This window comes from Vigna umbellata, chromosome 7 (assembly GCF_029865625.1).
Source record: "Vigna umbellata cultivar VRB3 chromosome 7, Vumbellata_1.0, whole genome shotgun sequence".
NCBI lineage: Eukaryota > Viridiplantae > Streptophyta > Magnoliopsida > Fabales > Fabaceae > Vigna > Vigna umbellata.
The window spans coordinates 49,708,320-49,726,819 of NC_142171.1; the positions used below are offsets into that span (position 1 = coordinate 49,708,320).

Below are 18,500 nucleotides of genomic sequence, written 5' to 3' on the forward strand. Positions count from 1 at the left end.
CTAAATAATAATTGACATTTTGTAGTTTTGAAAATTAATTCAACAATAGAATGCAGCCATGCAAGAATATCTCTTCTACTAGATTGCGATTTTATTTGTTTTGAAAATTAGCTAAGATTTGTTTATAAGGAAATATAAAACTATGATTTTCAAAGCTTATTGTAGATAAAATTTTCATCACTTCAATTCATTGTCATAATTGCAATTTAGATGTGTGTGTGTGTGTGTGTGAATTTTAGTGTACACATCTTCAATCGATGGTTGTACTTTTATTGATTTTTTTCAAAGGCAAAAAGCTTCATATTTGGTTCTGCATCCTTTTAATTCTAAAAGTTGCTTTATTGCATCTCATGTTGGTGCTGAACATGCAAAAATTAAAAAAGGTCTCCAAAACCCTAAACCACCAAAGATTAATTATGTGAGTGCTTGATTTATATATTGCCATACTTAGAAAGACATACACAATCTGCTAATCCTTTTTCTAAATCTTTGTTGGAACAAATATTGATGAGCGTGACATAAAATGAGAGGAAGAGATGGTATGTAAAATGCTCAAAATAAGGTTAGGCGCTTAAAAAAAGAACAGTAAACAGGATAAAGAAACAATCAGTTACAATGAAAATTAACAAAGTAGTTGTAAGACAGATAAACTGAGAAATAAAAGGAAAGCTGAGTGATATAAAGGTTCCAGGGACCTATAGAACAAACAAATATAAAGGTTCCAGATCAGATCAACATTTTCATAGTAATTGGAAAAAAAATATTGAAAGTCTACCTATTTATTACAGCATATTTTTATTTCCTTTTTTAAAGGTTTTGGTTATTGCATATAGAGATGATGAGAATGTAATTAGTATCAATAAAATTTTTTAGGTTTCAAGTAAATGGAATCTGGAGATGAGATTTACAGATTTACAGTTCTGAAGAGGCTCAGCTCTCTGGTTTTCATTTTTTCTGCTGGTGGCTTGAAAACTGTTGGGAGAAGGAAGAGATCCTATATTATGAATTGAATATATTGATTGCACACCATTATGTTCAGAGAGATCTCTTTTTATAATTTAGTTAAGTTACAAGGAAGTTGTAACTGTAACTAAAGCATTTACACTAACAACTGATGCCTAACCAGAGATAACAAACTACAGCTGACTAACTGACATATAGAGTTGGAGTCACACTCACAAAACATCCATGCAGGTGAATGATGGTCGATTACGGACAGCTGGAGAGGCTTCTCAGCGAAGTACCAAGGAAGATTGGGCTGAATGGATGAGGCATTTTAGTATTCAACTTCTAAAGGAGTCTCCTTCTCCGGCCTTGCGAACCTGTGCCAGGCTTGCACAATTGCAGGTTTCATTCTCTACTGACATTTTCATTTTGGCATTAGTATTTTGCTTCTGATTTCCCCGTCTCTGAATTTTACAGCCTTTTGTTGGGCGAGAGTTGTTTGCAGCTGGATTTGTCAGTTGTTGGGCACAACTGAATGAGACTAGCCAGAAACAGCTAGTTCGTAATCTAGAGATGGCATTTTCATCTCCAAATATTCCTCCAGAAATTTTGGCTACACTTCTTAATTTGGTATGACTTCTCATCTCAGTGTGTATATTCAGTCCGTGAATATGGGCTTTTACATCTCATTTATATATGCTTCCTAAAGTTTATTGATTATTTGATACATCTTTTTTTATTGATTTTAAAAATGCATGAAGATGGATGAAATTATGACATTTTGCTACTCTTTAATTTCTTCTCTTGTTTTCATTGACTGAAATTGCAGGCTGAGTTCATGGAGCATGATGAGAAACCTCTTCCTATTGACATACGCCTTCTTGGTGCTCTTGCTGAGAAGGTCCTTATCTTTTCGTTTTTCTTTTGTGTTTTAGGGAGCATGTGTGTATTTCTTCATTCATGCATGCCTTTGTTCAATGCATGCTGCTCTTTTAAACAACTTCTTTACTGTTATGTTGGATTATTTCTTTGACTTTGCCTTATACCTTTCACGTGTTGTTGCTTTGCTATGGCACATAGTGTCGTGCATTTGCAAAAGCCTTACACTACAAAGAAATGGAATTTGAAGGAGCACGTTCCAAGAAGATGGATGCTAACCCAGTTGCTGTAGTTGAAGCTCTTATTCATATAAACAATCAATTACACCAACACGAGGTTCAGTTGAAAGAAATGAATATATTTTTTTAGCAAGTTTATCATTTTTGCTGCTGCTTTGGTAGTTTTAACTTTGTTATATGGTATCTCTGCATTTCAATAAAACATTTGCTTTCTGTAGGCTGCAGTTGGAATACTCACCTATGCCCAACAGCATCTAGATTTCCAACTTAAGGAGTCTTGGTAATTTATTACATTTAATTTCTGAGTTCAGCATCCCTTCTTTTTCTTATAGAATTTTAGTTTCTATCTTTGGGAAGGTAGAGACTGATAGTAGATTTCTATTAGGTATGAGAAACTGCAGCGATGGGATGATGCCCTCAAGGCTTATACTGCAAAGGCTTCTCAAGCAACAAGTCCGCATCTTGTCTTGGATGCCACTTTAGGTCTGTACTGATGACTTTACCTTGATTTTAACTTGGATGTCATCTTGTCTTGCATTCTCTTGTTCTGTTTCCATTATATTCATATTACAGTAGCTACTTAATTAAAGAATATTTCTGTTCTTTTAAGTTTGAAATATCCTAGTACTATATTACCAGTTTGGAGTTTCAACTTTTTAGGGTTTTTTTTTTCTTTCTTTGGAAGTGATTGATCTTGGAACTTGCTTTTCAGGTAAAATGAGATGCCTTGCTGCATTGGCTCAATGGGATGAGTTGAATATCCTATGTAAAGAATTTTGGACCCCAGCTGAGCCAGCTGCTCGTCTTGAAATGGCATCAATGGTTGGTTATATCCCTTTCACATGTGATTGATATTTTCCCCTGCTCGTGCTAATTGTTAACACTCTTTAGGCTGCAAGTGCTGCTTGGAACATGGGAGAATGGGATCAAATGGCAGAATATGTATCTCGGTTAGATGATGGTGATGAAACAAAACTTAGAGGTTTGGGGAATACTGCTTCCAGTAGTGATGGGAGTAGTAGCGGTACTTTCTTTAGAGCCGTTTTATTGGTTCGAAGAGGAAAGGTATTTTAATGTTTGGAATATCAACCAGGTTTTAATGTTTCTAGTTTTAATTCTCGTGAATCCAATCTGATGGCAGTATGATGAAGCACGCGAGTATGTAGAAAGAGCTAGAAAATGTCTGGCAACTGAGCTGGCTGCTCTGGTGAGTTTCCTTTATAAACTTTTTTTACTGATTTTTTATTCTAAGCATTGATATTTGATTTTTTGTTGTTGTTTCATTGTATTTGGCATCATCGCATAGTCACATGGTTCATTATCATTGGATAACAAGAAGTTTAATCTATGCAATGTGATAGTACGGTGTTTTAGGAAATGAGATAAGGATGTTTTACGGCATGCTGTACCAATATTTGTTCTTCATCTTCATATGCTTACTATAATGTAACCACACCTTGAGAGTGCATTTAATGTTGACATTTTGGTGTCGTACTTTATTAAAAGTGACATTTAGTCTTCCAATTTCTAAAATCAGAGATTTTAGTCCAGTTGTTCAAATTAAGACTGATATGTGAGATAGTAATGCCATTTTACACTTGGTACACTCTAACTGTTATTCTTCGAAATAAACAAATATTGTATGATAGAGCGTGTAACATGAAAGTCATTAATATCTTAATACTTTAATGTCTTCATTGGATGGTTGGACTAAAGTTGCTAAATTTGAAAATTTGAGACAAAATATCTATTTTAAAATGAGGTGACCAAAATTGCAGATTGGAAAAAATAAGTTGGACCAAAATTGTCTATAACAATTAATAACGTGGATTGCTTTTGATAACTGTTTTTTTAGGGTTTCTATAACAACTAATATGTATATATATTAAATATTAAATAATTATATAAGTATGTATATGAGGAAAAATGGAAAAGAAAACTCATTCTTTTACATATCATTAACAGTAAAAACTCAGTACTTGAACAAATATAGAGTATAAAGTCAAGGAAAAACAAATATAAAGCCTAAATTGCCAGCTTATACTATTTCAATTCAAATAACCAGAAACAAAAATCGTAATTAAATAATAACTGATATAAGTCATGATCAAATATTGAGTAAAAAAAAGTCCAGAAATCAAGATCATCAGTAAATAAAAAAATAATAACAAATATTTAGAAAGAAAACAGAAACCAAAATAATAAAAAGAAATGGAAACAAAAAGAATAAGAAAAAGATGAAGAAAAAAAATGAAGATAAAGATTAAGAAAAAGAAATCTCACATGCACTCCGAAAAACTTGGGTTGGTGAAGGAAGGTGGTCATAGATAAGAGGCTCACTGAGAAGCAGAGAAAACATTTTCAGGAATCACTGCAGAGGGGGCTAACTGGAAATCAAAGGAGAAAATGTGTTCAAGAAGAATGCATGCTTTGTTCATCATGAGCGGGCTAATTATAACATAACATTGTAAATTACAAACAACTAAAAACCCTATAATACCCTCACAAATCATCGTTAAGGGTAGAACATTAGGGTTCATGATTCTGTGACCCACAACACTCTAGCGGCATCTGAAAAACACTATGCAATTTGGCAACTTTCACTCTATAACTGGCCTTGCATTTGATATTGATTTAGAAATATTCATAAAATTAAAAAGCCCTTTTTGAGCCTTCTGTTAACAACTTAAGAGTGTGGGATGAGGTGACCCTTGTTTTTAAGGTACGTAAACCTTATGCAATGATTTGCCTTTAAGGTGAAATCATTTACTAATTTTTCTCATTTTTTTTAATAATGATGTCTTGTATGCCTATAAATATGTCTAATTTCATTGAAATTCATAGCCAGTGGATTTTTAGGTGTAACTCAATCTCTCAAAATTGGTTTGCATAAAATCTCCAACATACTTTCTCACGCTAAGGATTGAACTTCTAGAGCAAGAGATTGGATATTTGTGGGTGATCTGGATAACATGTTAGGCCCAACAAATCTTGTTAGGATAAACTTTGATATCAGATAGCGGATAACATGTTTTTTGGGTCCATCTAGGCAAGATGTTTTTTGGGTCCATCTAGGCAAGGTTTGTACGTGCTTATATACAATAATTTGTTTGTATCATTAGTCGATGTGAAATCTTTAATAAAAACATTTATTGATGACTTTTTCTGCATGGCTTTCTCTAAGCACATTTTATTTCATATTGCTATATTCTTGTATTTTTTGGGCGTGCTTCATTTCTATTTTAAACACTTGTTTACTTTTTAAAAAACAAAGAGAAAAGGCCTTAGGCATGTCGAAAATCCACCTTAGTTCTGGCCTCTTTGGAGCTTTCTTAATTGCAGCTTCAAGAGTGGTGTGTTAGTTCCACGTCAAATAGTGATATGGTTTACTTAGAGCTCATAAATCTTGGATACTTCTCAGTTTATGCCAAGGTAGTGAGGGGAGTTAGAGTGTAAGTCAATATTCGAGAATACACCTAGATCATGCTTCACCACATGCAGCACCACTCTACATGACCTACACCTTTGAGCCAAGACCACAAAACAATAGAACAGGATGGGAAAAATCTTTAAGTGTTTCTGTGTTTTGGGTTCTAAACCACTTGTTTTGGAAACAAACCCCAAAAGTTATTTTGAATTTTTTTTATGAAAAATGATTATTGAGTTTCATGGAATTATTTTAAAAATGCTTTTAAAAGAAAACATGAGAAGAAAACTAAAAAGGTCCTCAATGTGTAGCCCCAAGTGTGTATTCAAGTAGACCAGTTGATTTAAAAGTGGTGCATCAGAATGTCATGGATTGAAACATCAACATACATAGTCATTACTGTAAGCTCATTTCCTTTCAGAGAAATCTGTTATATAATTTTTTATTTTATTTGCAGGTTTTGGAGAGTTATGAGCGTGCCTACAGCAATATGGTTCGCGTCCAACAACTATCAGAACTAGAAGAGGTTAACCTCTAATATTACTTTTAGTTCCTTTCCTTTACTCAATGTTATTGTCATGAATATAAATTGAGAAGACCTTCTCTTCTTCCAGGTCATTGATTACCGTACACTTCCTGTTGGAGACCGAGTATCAGATGAGCGGCGGGCTCTCATTCGCAATATGTGGACTCAGCGTATACAAGGAGCCAAAAGCAATGTAGAGGTAGATTGATTATTCCTACTTAAGATGTATACGTATGAATAAACATTATGATTATTTTATGAATTAAATTTTGGAGGATTGTTATAAGAGTGTTTTAACTGGATGCATACATTTTATTTCATTATTTCTTAAAACAACAACTGGAACTTTTGTGCCCTGGCCATTAACATTGAGTCTACGGAAAGCCCTAATCATTACTGTTTCACTGGCTTTATCTCACCCTGTCAATAGTTGTCTTGATTGGTATGATCGCCTATATCAACTGATTTAATGTAATGGTGCAGAAAGAGGTGCGAGCAAAAACAAACTATTTTGAAATAGGACATACATACTAATTTTCAGTTCAACAAGTGGCAGAGAAGATTGAGACAATATTTTTAATAGACAATTATTTTTAAGCTATAGTACTTTGATTCTTAGATTTTTGTTAGCTTTTGATCAGAACTATCAAATTCACATGCTTGGCACTACAATGGCTTTGTTCAATTCAATTAATACACGATAACAAACCATTTATGTGCAATGGTTTTAATTAATATTCTTTACCATGGATGTTCAATTATGTGCTAAGACTAGTTAATCAATAAATGCAATTGATTTAGATCACATGCAAAATAAGTGCTTAAAACTAAAAAGTACTAAAAAATTATTAGTTTTATCATTCTTTATGTTTAACTTAACCCCACAAAACCGACTTTAAGGTGAGGTTTGCAACCACATATATATTTTAAATTGGTTTTGTTTTTAGTTGATGTGTGACTTCCAACACACCCTTCTCACGCTTAGGTATATACATCTCGTGTGTGGGACTATACATTAATGAGTGGTCCGATACGGCCTAATAACGCGTGGAACAATATGCCTAACAAATCTCACTAGGATAGGCTTTAACAATGACTATGATACCATGTTGAATATAGTGAAAACTATGTGTGGAATTAATCTCCTTTGTTTTGAATATACACATAAGATACTATATTTATCATAGAAGAAATATGGACTAAACTCAAAATACAAATAAAGAATAATAACAAATTAACTAAAGATAAAGATAAGATATCTATCTAAGATATCTAATAATCTAATATATCTAACACTTCCCCTCAAGTTGGTGCATACAAATCGTATATACCAAGCTTGTGACAAATATAATCAATTCTCGGTCCCATAACGACTTAGTGAAAGGGGTCCACGTAAGCTTGTGACAAATCGTATGTACCAAATTATTAATGATTTTCGAAGACGACATAGAAGATGACATAGAAAAACCCTAAAAATCAAAGATTCTCCAATCAAGGCACTAAGCACAAATCCTGAAAGAGAAGAAAGAGGCGACCTCAGTGATTTGAATCGCTGTAGGAGGAGATCGGATGCCCCACCACACATAGCAGAAAAGGAAGCAGATCCTTAACTTCAAGAAGCAAGTGAGAGCACGTTGGAGCTTTGATGAAGGCGTCCTTGAAGGCAAGGCGGTTGCCTAGTTGAGAGGATCAAAACCGTGTGGTTGCCGGTCGAAATTGGAACTCTCGCGACAGTGGCGGTAGACGGCGCCGCCACTGACATCGGCAGCCAGGGCAGTGGCAAAGCCAACGATAATTTTAACGATAATTTTTTTCTAAAAGAACTTGACTCTAGATACTATGTTAAGAAGTGAACTTTAAGACTAACTCAGCCCTATAAAATTGATTTGTAAAGTGAGATTTGCACCCACATATACTCTAAATCGGCCTTATCTCTAATCGATGTACGACTTCCAACAATATGTTGTCCAAAGTCATTGCTTGGACAATAAGTCAGTAATAAATAGAAAGCATAACAAAACCGAGGTGGGCTTGGCAAGGGATAGATGAAAGATAATGAGAAACAAGTTGTTATGAAAAAAGGCTAGGGCATTTGGCAGCTAAAAGGTTGCTAAAACTGATATAAGCTTGGAACTTGCCGCAAAGTCCCTATGACTTTGATGGTCTTTTTGACTCTGCTGGGCTTTTCCAGAAAGAACAAATGTTGCAACCCCTTACAGTTGATCTGTGCCATGCCATGGATTTTAAGTGAGGATTAAGCTTTGAAATGGATATTTCATTTATAAAACAATTCAATTTTTGAAGATTTTCTGCAGGAATAAACCATTATAGTGAATTAAATATGAAACAAGATGTTACAGAAATTCTGGAGTTTGAAGGGCAGCTATACAAAGGTCCATTGTGATACTGTGGCTATTTTTTGTGATTTAAAACTTTCGACTTTGATATTGAATATTCAGTTTAAGTCTCATAACCGGAGTTCGTGATGAGCTCTTGCAATCTCAGCTTAAGTGTATCCTTGGAATTAGCATTTTGCATAACTAGGATTGGTTTTTCTTACTCTAACTTTATTGTGTTTGGTGGCAGGTTTGGCAGGCACTTTTGGTTGTTAGAGCACTTGTGCTGCCTCCTGTGGAAGATGTTGAAACCTGGCTCAAATTTGCTTCTCTTTGCAGAAAAAGTGGGCGGATTAGCCAGGCAAAATCTACTTTAGTTAAGCTTCTTCAGGTTTGTGCTATATATCAGATCTATGTAGTTTGCTATATGTTACTCCTTATTATTGTGTGCCCAACTCAAGTTATTGTTCATTCTATCAGTATGACCCTGAAAAGTCTCCCGAAAATGTACAATACCATGGCCATCCTCAAGTAATGCTGGCATACTTGAAGTACCAGTGGTCTCTTGGAGAGGATTCAAAGCGCAGAGAAGCATTTATTAGGCTTCAGGTATTATGTCATTCTATTGTATAGTGGGAGCTTATCTGAAATTAAATATTTTCCACTAATTGCGTGCATTCTGTGACCTAGAATTTATCTATGGAACTTTCAAGTGCACCCAACATTCAACCAGTTAATCCATCAAGCTTCACAAGCGGTTTGAATCCCAGTATTCCTCTCCTTGCTCGTGTATATCTAAATCTTGGCTCCTGGCAGTGGTCACTTTCTCCTGGGCTGGTTGATGAATCCATTAAAGGTTCTTAGTTATCATAGTTTTGACTTCAAACATAAAATGATGTTCATTATTATTTTTTTTTCTAAATTTAGTTTCAATTTTGTAGATATTCTTAATGCCTTCACAAAAGCTACTCAGTATGCAAATAAATGGGGGAAAGCTTGGCATAAATGGGCGTTATTCAACACAGCAGTGATGTCTCATTACACTTTAAGAGGTTTCCCTGATGTTGCAGCACAATTTGTTGTTGCAGCTGTAACAGGATACTTTCATTCTATAGCATGTGCAGCAAATTCCAAAGGTGTCGATGGTAGTTTACAGGTAAGCTATAATTTCTGTTATGATATTAAATCATCCACACATGTATCTATGAATTTGGACAATACTGGCAATGATGAAGAAAATTTGGGTTCAGGAATGATTGTATGCACTGAATCATGCCGTGTTATACACTGTTAATAAGTGTATTCAAAAGATTGCAAAAACTCTTATGTTCTCGTGTTTGATTCTTTATTATAAATTTCAGCATTGCTTTCTTGACTTACCTGTAATATCTGTTCTTAAAATTCACTTATTGTCCATAAAATTGTGAAGATCTTGAGTGCAAATAATTGGTGCTTAAAATCTGGCAGTTTGCCAAGGCTCATGCGGAATGACTGATTGTAACCTGACTTCCATGTGAAGAATGTTTAGGACTATCAATATGACTTAAGCATCGCATTTCATTGGATTCTAACATGTCTCACATATGACATTCCAAAGTATGCTTTTAGCTGCATGATAGAATTTGTTGTGCCTGTGACTTTAGCATCTATTTTTTTCAAGGTAGACAATATTTCTCATCTATGAATTCGGATTTAATAAAGAGGATTTTTTCATAATGATGTGATATTTCTTACATTTGTATTTCATATTTGGAAGGGATGACGTTCTGGCATTTTAAGCTGATTTAATCAATTTTCTTTTGGTTTTATTTTGAGTTTCTCTTGTTTTATATGAGATAGCAAGTAATTATTTTGATGGGTAACATTGACATAGTTAAGATGGCTCATTTATTTTATGCCTTTTGGTTTTCCTTTTTCATGTTTTAAGCGGAACATACACATTTTTAAGTAAGTTTGTGGCATCTTTTTTATTTTTCCTCTATAGTGCAGCCGTACTTTATTGAAAATAGTAAAACAGAAATTTACTTTCTACTTAGTTGGTTATGTGGTTATTATATGTTGCGAACTACTTTTCTTCTGACTGAACTTTTTGCGATATCTTAGTTGGATGTAGTCCAAGTGGAATATGATAATATTTTTCTTTTGAATCTTTAACTTGCTGTTGCATGGGCTGTGCAGGATATTCTTCGACTTCTGACATTGTGGTTCAACCATGGAGCTACAGCAGAAGTACAAATGGCCCTAAAGAAAGGATTTTCCCTAGTTAATATTAACACTTGGCTAGTTGTTCTACCTCAAATAATTGCCAGGATACACTCTAATAACCATGCTGTGAGAGAGTTGATACAATCACTATTGGTTCGGATTGGGCAAAATCATCCACAGGTATATATGACTGCATGTTGAACTTGGACTTGTTTCCCTGTGATATTTTTAGAAATATCAGTTTGTAGATTTCACCTTGTTGAGATATTTTAGGAAGTTTTAGATTTTATTCTGTCGAAATATTTTAGGACGTTTCAAATTTTATTCCTATTGGTTTTAATTCTTTATATCGGTTGTATCTTGGTTTTATTACTAGCATATCAATCCCGGAATCTCAGGTATTGTTTCCTAGAATAGGCTGTGCTTGTTTCCTAAATTATCCAATGAGTGTATGTATATACGTGTTTTCTTCTAATTTTGAGACACCTCTGAACACAAAAGATATTGTGAACCTGTGGAAGCATAAAATTTTTATGCTTGGATGAATACTGCACATTTGGTCCCCAAGTTTCAATTGTGCTAGTTGGATACCTTTGATGTCATAAATGCGCAATTTTAATCCTTCATGTTTTTATAGTCAATTGGTTCTCTTGGGTCCCAACCCAATGTGCAAATTTAGTCCTTCAGAATGCCATGAGTCAATGTCATGTCAATACATTTCAATTGATTTAGATGTCAACATTGTTTAATTTCTTTTGTAGGCTCTTATGTATCCTTTGCTCGTGGCCTGTAAATCAATAAGCAACTTGCGGAAGGCTGCAGCTCAGGAAGTTGTTGACAAAGTTCGGCAGCACAGTGGTGTACTAGTGGATCAGGCTCAACTTGTATCAAAGGAACTGATCAGAGTTGCTATTCTTTGGCATGAACTGTGGCATGAAGCTCTTGAAGAAGCTAGCCGTTTGTATTTTGGTGAGCATAATATTGAAGGGATGCTTAAGGTGTTGGAGCCATTGCATGAAATGCTTGAAGAAGGAGCAGTGAAAAACAATGTCACCATAAAGGAGAGAATTTTTATTGAGGTGTTGAAATCTTTTGTTTGTTGTTATAATATATTAACCATTTTGGAAAGCAAGCTTACATTTTCATAGTTTTCAACCTTGGTGTTATCACTTTAATTTTTTTATTGTTATTTCAGGCCTATCGACAGGAATTGCTAGAGGCTTATGAGTGTTGTATGAATTATAAGAGAACTGGGAAAGATGCTGAGCTGACCCAGGTATCAAAATTTGGACTTGTAAAATTGTAGCAGATTACTAGTTATAACGATTATTTGAAGATATTGATATTGGAGAGATAGAGAGAACGAGAGACAGAGCTAGATGACTCATGTAGAAGGATCCGTGTGCCTTAGGTATACAATGAATAATGTTGTTTGCAAGTGACTTATAGCAGGAGAACCTACCTAATCTACATTTGCATACCCATGACTGTCACATTCCAGAGTCCTCTGCAGTGGCATGAGAATTAAGAAATTGACTTACCAACTAATTGCAAAGTTGATTGGATGATTAACAACTAATCAATCTTTTGTACCTGTTGGTCTGAGTGGTTGCCCTTGGTTTCACAGAAGTTTGACATTAGGGTCCATAGGACTGCAATAAGTTTGATACCCATGAATCCTATTGTCCAAGATGTTCATTGCGTATTTGTTCTTGGAAATTGTATCACCATTCTTGGGTCTTGCCTCTTTGTCCCCAATTTGTATTGAAGTCTGCCAAGGTTTTGTTTGAAATTGGCGACACAGATCCTGTTTTACCAATACACTGGTGATTGATCACTGCTAGTATTGCATGACGGTATTTTCTGTACACACTACTTGTAAAATACAAGGTAAACATGAGTCACATACCAATCATAATCATTCTGATAAATATCAGGACTAGAGTTAAATTTAACTGTCTGACAATGATAGTTATTGTAACTGTAACAATGCAACTGTAACTCACAAAACTAGATACAAGTTTATAGACCATACAGAGAATACCCGGGAAGATTATTTTCCTACATACTGTATCCTTAAGAAATGTAGAAATGATGGACTTCAAAGACGTTAGTTTTCTAATAATTTCTTTATCAGGCTTGGGATATCTATTATCATGTATTCAGAAAGATAGATAAGCAACTTCAAAGTCTTACAACTTTAGACTTGGAGGTACGAGTAATACTTATTCACTCAATCTTTAATTTGTTTTGTCATTGTTATGGACCTTCAATATTATGCATTTTCTTTGTAGTCTGTTTCTCCGGAATTGCTAGAATGCCGTAATTTGGAGCTTGCTGTTCCCGGGACATACCGTGCTGGTAAATTAGTTTCATTACTTCCCTTATGCTGGATTAGATTCGTTGTTATCAAATGGTGGTTGTGGTGGTGCCATTGTGGTAAGGTGACAGTTTTGCTAGTCACTGTCATCCGCTATTTTTACTTATGTCGTCTTGTGTCATTTTCACCTATGTTGGAATATTGGGCTTTCCTTTATTTGTTTGTTTTTCAAAAACATGATTTTGGGTTTGGCTCTATTTCAAATAACTCAGCCTCGAATTAGCTCTCCTTTACAAATATGAACCTTCTTCTTCGGTGACCAAGAACACTAGACTGTGAAAGCATTAGAGAATTAGTCTTTCTATGTCTAGTCTCCTTTGAGTCGTCTATGGCAGTAACTTCTATTTCTTTTATCCTTGTTTTTTCTCTCCTCTTTCCGTATGCTCATCTAGTTGGTGCTCTTTTTTTTTTTGCAAAATTTCATTACAAAATATTTGTACGTTGTTCTTATGTTTACTTATAAAACATTGTTCCCAATTATTACCCAAAACCAAAGCAATGCATCCTCAAATTACTAAATGACATACTCTAGTTATTATGAATCATGTTTAAGGTTTTATGTGATGACAATTACGAGAATTTTATAAATTTTATGAAATTAGTTTGTCATCATGCTTTTCTTAATGTATGTCATTTTTGTTGTTTTAGTGTATAAATTTTTCTGTCATGACTTTCCACCGTAGGCTGCATTACCATCTGCGATATTTATATGGCCGAGTTTTGGCTCCCCACCATAGGCTATTATCTACTACTGATAGCTTTTATTGGATTCAATCCTTTGGTCTACTAACACATCCATATCCTCTTTCCAGATGCACCGGTGGTTACAATTGCATCATTTGCTCGTCAACTTGTTGTCATAACATCTAAGCAACGACCTAGGAAGTTAACCATTCTTGGGAGTGATGGTGATGATTATGCCTTCTTATTGAAGGGTCATGAGGATTTACGCCAGGACGAACGTGTCATGCAGGTATTTCCATTTCAGTGGTTGCCTTTGGGCATATGTTGTTATTATATATATGTTACCTTCTAATTTTTTCTAGGTTTATTATTTTGACAAATTAACAAACATTCTACCATTACTTTTGCTAGCTTTTTGGTTTAGTGAATACTCTGCTTGAGAATTCTCCCAAAACAGCAGAGAAAGATCTGTCTATTGAGCGATATGCTGTAATCCCTTTGTCTCCAAACAGTGGTTTAATTGAATGGGTCCCAAATTGTGATACCCTGCATCATCTTATCCGGGAGTATAGAGATGCCAGAAAGGTCTGTTACAATCCCTTTTCTTCTATCCATTTCTTTCCATAGTTCCTGTTGCATTCATTTACTAATGATTAGGTATAAATGTAGTTATAGTCAACTGATAAATATGATATTTTCCATGATTAAGTTGCTTGAATTGTCTTATCCTTCTTGTACAGATAACCTTGAATCAGGAACACAAATGCATGCTCAGTTTTGCGCCTGATTATGATCATTTGCCTCTTATAGCTAAAGTGGAGGTGTTTGAACATGCTTTGAACAATACAGAAGGAAATGACCTATCAAGGGTATGTGATGTTTATGCTAATTTCAGATATTATACGTTTACTATCTCATAATACTTACCCTACGTTTCACAACATTCCAACTCCTAGGTACTTTGGTTGAAAAGTCGGACGTCTGAGATATGGCTTGAGAGGAGGACAAATTATACAAGGAGTTTGGCAGTTATGAGCATGGTGTGTTCTTACTACGCATAAGCTGTAATCTTGTATCTACCTGCCACATTTTTTATATACTCTATAATCCACTGGTGTCATGTACAAGGTTGAATGCAGAACATATGCTTCATTGAAGCTTTTATATTTATGAACTTGAGATTTTATTATATTTTGAAAACATTTGTAAGATGTCCCTCCAAGTAGCTTTTTCAAACCTTTATATACGACAAAATCCTTATCTCACTAGGACACGCAGAGTTTTATGCTTGCATAACAGCTATTATGAACATTTTTTTTTCCTACTCAATTACTGATTTATATATGTACCACACACACACACAAATATGTATTGGTGAATTTCTCAATTGTTGATGAAAAGTTTTGCTTCTTTTATCTGTTAAAAAGTTGAAATGTTGAATTATTTTTGTGTTATGACTATCACGTTATGCATATCTTTCATTAATGGATTTTTTAATATTATTTTTATTAGAAAGTGGGTTTTTTAAGCCTAACTCAACCCCACTAAACCGGCTTGTAGGGTGAGGTTTGCACCTCACTTATATATTATAAATTGGCCTTATCTCTAGTCGATGTGGGACTTCCAACACACCCCCTTCACGCCGAGGTATAGACATCTCGTGCGTGATAGTAGAAATTGGGTGGTCCAATAGCGGCCCGATTGCGGGTGGAATAGAAGAATAGAATGCCCACTTAGAACTCGCTAGGATAGGCACTAACCATGGCTCTGATACCATATTAGAAAGTGGGTTTTTTAAGCCTAACTCAACCCCACTAAACCGGCTTGTAGGGTGAGGTTTGCACCTCACTTATATATTATAAATTGGCCTTATCTCTAGTCGATGTGGGACTTCCAACAATTTTTATATTAGGTAACTTTTCTGAGTTTACAGGTTAAGTCTTTGAAAACTTAAGGAGTTAAATAGACTGTTCTGCTGTCCAACCAATCATTTCGTTTTTGCACAGTTTCCTACCATTGAAATTGATCAGTTCTAAAATTTTGGCATGCTTTTCTTTGGATTTTCTATCTAATTTATACATCCTTCAGCAACCAATGTAATCAGATTGGAAATTCCTATTTCTAGTATCAACTTTTATCCTTTTTATTACATTTTCATAAGATATCCTGGCTTTACTATTCTGAATGAGTTGCCAATCTCAGTTATACTTCTCTATTCCTGTTATTGTTTAATATGAACTAAAATAGTGATTGGATTTTGCTAGGTTGGATACCTTCTTGGTTTAGGCGATCGCCATCCAAGCAATCTTATGCTACATCGGTTTAGGTAGCATTTGATAAAGAAAGTTTGGTATATTGTCACTAGTTAAGTTTTTCTGGTGTCTAATACTTGTGATGTTCTGCAGTGGGAAGATTTTACACATAGATTTTGGAGACTGTTTTGAAGCATCAATGAACCGCGAGAAGTTTCCAGAGAAGGTGCACTCATAAACTAACCATTTGTAACTTTGGATGATGGTGATTATTACGGTGTCTTATCTTTTAAGTCACAATTTAGGTCCCCTTTCGGTTGACAAGAATGCTTGTGAAAGCCATGGAAGTTAGTGGTATCGAGGGAAACTTTCGCTCAACTTGTGAAAATGTTATGCAAGTTCTCCGAACAAATAAAGATAGTGTTATGGCCATGATGGAGGTATATATGGCTTACATCCCTCTGACCTCTCTTTGATTATCTTCAGTTTATGAATTTCTGAATGATGAAAGCAGTGTAATGGGATGATTTCAGATTTTACATTGAAATTTGAAACTAATTATTAAGTTGAGAGTAAATTCTGGTTTAGAAACCCTACACATTCCATTTGTTGAGGAAACATTCTTTCCCAACTGATGTGGCAGTGCTGGTCAACATTGCCATATCATCAAATTTGATGTGAAGAAATAAAATCTTTTAAAAACATTGCGTTATTTTTTATTATTTAATAAAATCGAATTCAGTACTTGATGGTGCTAATTTGGCTGTCACATCATTTGGTATAAGTATTGGGAGGTTTAGCACTTCTCGATTTGGCTGCTAATAAGTATTTTGGCTGAATTATACAGGAAAATTGTAAGAGTTAACAAAGTCTCTTGATCCTTAATATATTGGTTGATTTCTTTCATAGATACATTTGTGGTTCATAAGCAATGTATATATATTTCTTTGTATAAAAGCAAAGAATATTATAACTTTAGGCCTTTCTATCTTTTTCCTTTCCATGGAATTTCTTTTTAGTTTTGCATGGATGGTGTTTTGACAACTGACAAATATCACAATTAAAAGACTCAATAGACTCATTGGTAAACAAATGGGGAAATAAGAACTTGATAAGATTGAATGAAGGATGTCCAAGCCTTTTATGATGTAGTCATATTTGGGAATTTGCCCACGTCTCAATATGTAACTTGTTGGCTCATAATATTTGTTTTGCTTTGGTCATCAAAGTCCAACAGATACAACCCACTTTGCTCCTTAGCCGTTCAAATCCTCTTCCATGTGACAAGGTCCTAAAAAATACAATAAGTTGAGAAAAATGTTACTGAACAATTTAAATCCTTTGAGTTTTTGCATAGAGATAAGACTTGACTAATTGTGGAACATATAAAACATCTTAAAACATCCTTTAATACAATAGATGATTCCAAAATTATATTCCTAGAGTGACATATAGGTATATCCTGACCATTCGCAATTGCAATAAGTTGTTCTCTATTTGTTTTACCATATGAGTTGAAGGACACACGAGAAGGTGTCATGTGATAAGTTGCTCCTAAATCAAGAATTCAAATACTTTGAGACACAAGAGCAACAGTAATGAGACAAATCTTACCTTTCATGGACAGAGTACATGATCTAGAGGGCTACTCATTGATTCAACCATTGCTTCCTGTTTTGAGGTAGTATGATATACCCGTCTTTGAGGAGACCCTTTGTTGTTTATCATGTGTTCGAGAACATTATTTCTTTCATGGAGTTTGAAACATGTTTCTTTGGTATGTCTAGATCATCTACAGTATGAACAATAGTATCCACGATTACCTTTTTCAAAACGACTTTCCTCCGGCATTTGCTCTCTTGTGAACTCCCGTTCCATGAAAAGCTTGTGTTGGAGATCTCCCCATCAAGCATGACAACTCTTCGAGTTTCTTCTCCTCTTACCATAAAATATACTTTTGATAGGGTTGGCAATTTTTCTCTTCCTAAGATTTGTACCCGGATTGGATCGTACTCATGACTCAGGCCATGGAGAAATTTAAAGATTATTCCTCTTTCCACGACTTAAGCATGTGCGACAACATCTATTTTACACACCTTTATTGTTTAGTATTGATTTAATTCAATTCAAAGTCCATTCAGGATTTCGTGATATTCTAATATGGAAAGGGAGCTCTGTTTGTAATAAATATCAAGCTTTCAATGTCATAGCATGCAACAAAATCCTTTTTTAATGATAAGGTACCTTGTAAATCATCCCATATTTCTTTGGCAAAAGAATGAAACATATATATTTGACTTATCTCAGGAATCACGGAATGTCACATCCAAGTCATAATTAGTGAATCTTCATTGTCTCAAATTGGAAAACTAGTGTCGTCTGGTCTTGGCCCTTCGCAATCTATGTGATCTAGTCTTGAATGTCCCTTGAGAATCCTTTGAATGTACGGACTCCATTGTAAGAAATTTTGACCATCCAACCGATTTGCACCCACCCCATTTGGAAGATCACTAGGACCCAAAGGAATAATTTTTACCTTAAACATCCCTTGGAACGCAATCAATAGTTATAAATGATAGGATAGTAAACAATGGTGGTGGTGGCTATTGTTGCAGCGGAAACACAGC

General features: G+C 34.7%; 1 protein-coding gene across 1 annotated transcript in view; it reads left to right on the forward strand.

The window, feature by feature from the left end:
• Window positions 1-18,500, forward strand: part of LOC148196510 (serine/threonine-protein kinase TOR-like) — a 34,506-nt gene that overhangs the window by 14,166 nt on the left and 1,840 nt on the right. Inside the window, exons 27-53 of the mRNA XM_088094338.1 lie at window positions 1,195-1,347; window positions 1,423-1,575; window positions 1,775-1,846; window positions 2,026-2,160; window positions 2,282-2,343; window positions 2,449-2,546; window positions 2,776-2,885; window positions 2,955-3,128; window positions 3,205-3,270; window positions 5,948-6,016; window positions 6,105-6,215; window positions 8,603-8,743; window positions 8,833-8,961; window positions 9,043-9,208; window positions 9,294-9,508; window positions 10,531-10,737; window positions 11,319-11,636; window positions 11,753-11,833; window positions 12,695-12,769; window positions 12,852-12,918; window positions 13,750-13,910; window positions 14,033-14,206; window positions 14,362-14,490; window positions 14,578-14,661; window positions 15,886-15,947; window positions 16,027-16,099; window positions 16,179-16,313. Of these exons, the coding sequence (XP_087950464.1) occupies window positions 1,195-1,347; window positions 1,423-1,575; window positions 1,775-1,846; window positions 2,026-2,160; window positions 2,282-2,343; window positions 2,449-2,546; window positions 2,776-2,885; window positions 2,955-3,128; window positions 3,205-3,270; window positions 5,948-6,016; window positions 6,105-6,215; window positions 8,603-8,743; window positions 8,833-8,961; window positions 9,043-9,208; window positions 9,294-9,508; window positions 10,531-10,737; window positions 11,319-11,636; window positions 11,753-11,833; window positions 12,695-12,769; window positions 12,852-12,918; window positions 13,750-13,910; window positions 14,033-14,206; window positions 14,362-14,490; window positions 14,578-14,661; window positions 15,886-15,947; window positions 16,027-16,099; window positions 16,179-16,313 (3,420 nt within the window). The remainder of the gene's footprint in view (window positions 1-1,194; window positions 1,348-1,422; window positions 1,576-1,774; window positions 1,847-2,025; window positions 2,161-2,281; window positions 2,344-2,448; window positions 2,547-2,775; window positions 2,886-2,954; window positions 3,129-3,204; window positions 3,271-5,947; window positions 6,017-6,104; window positions 6,216-8,602; window positions 8,744-8,832; window positions 8,962-9,042; window positions 9,209-9,293; window positions 9,509-10,530; window positions 10,738-11,318; window positions 11,637-11,752; window positions 11,834-12,694; window positions 12,770-12,851; window positions 12,919-13,749; window positions 13,911-14,032; window positions 14,207-14,361; window positions 14,491-14,577; window positions 14,662-15,885; window positions 15,948-16,026; window positions 16,100-16,178; window positions 16,314-18,500) is intronic.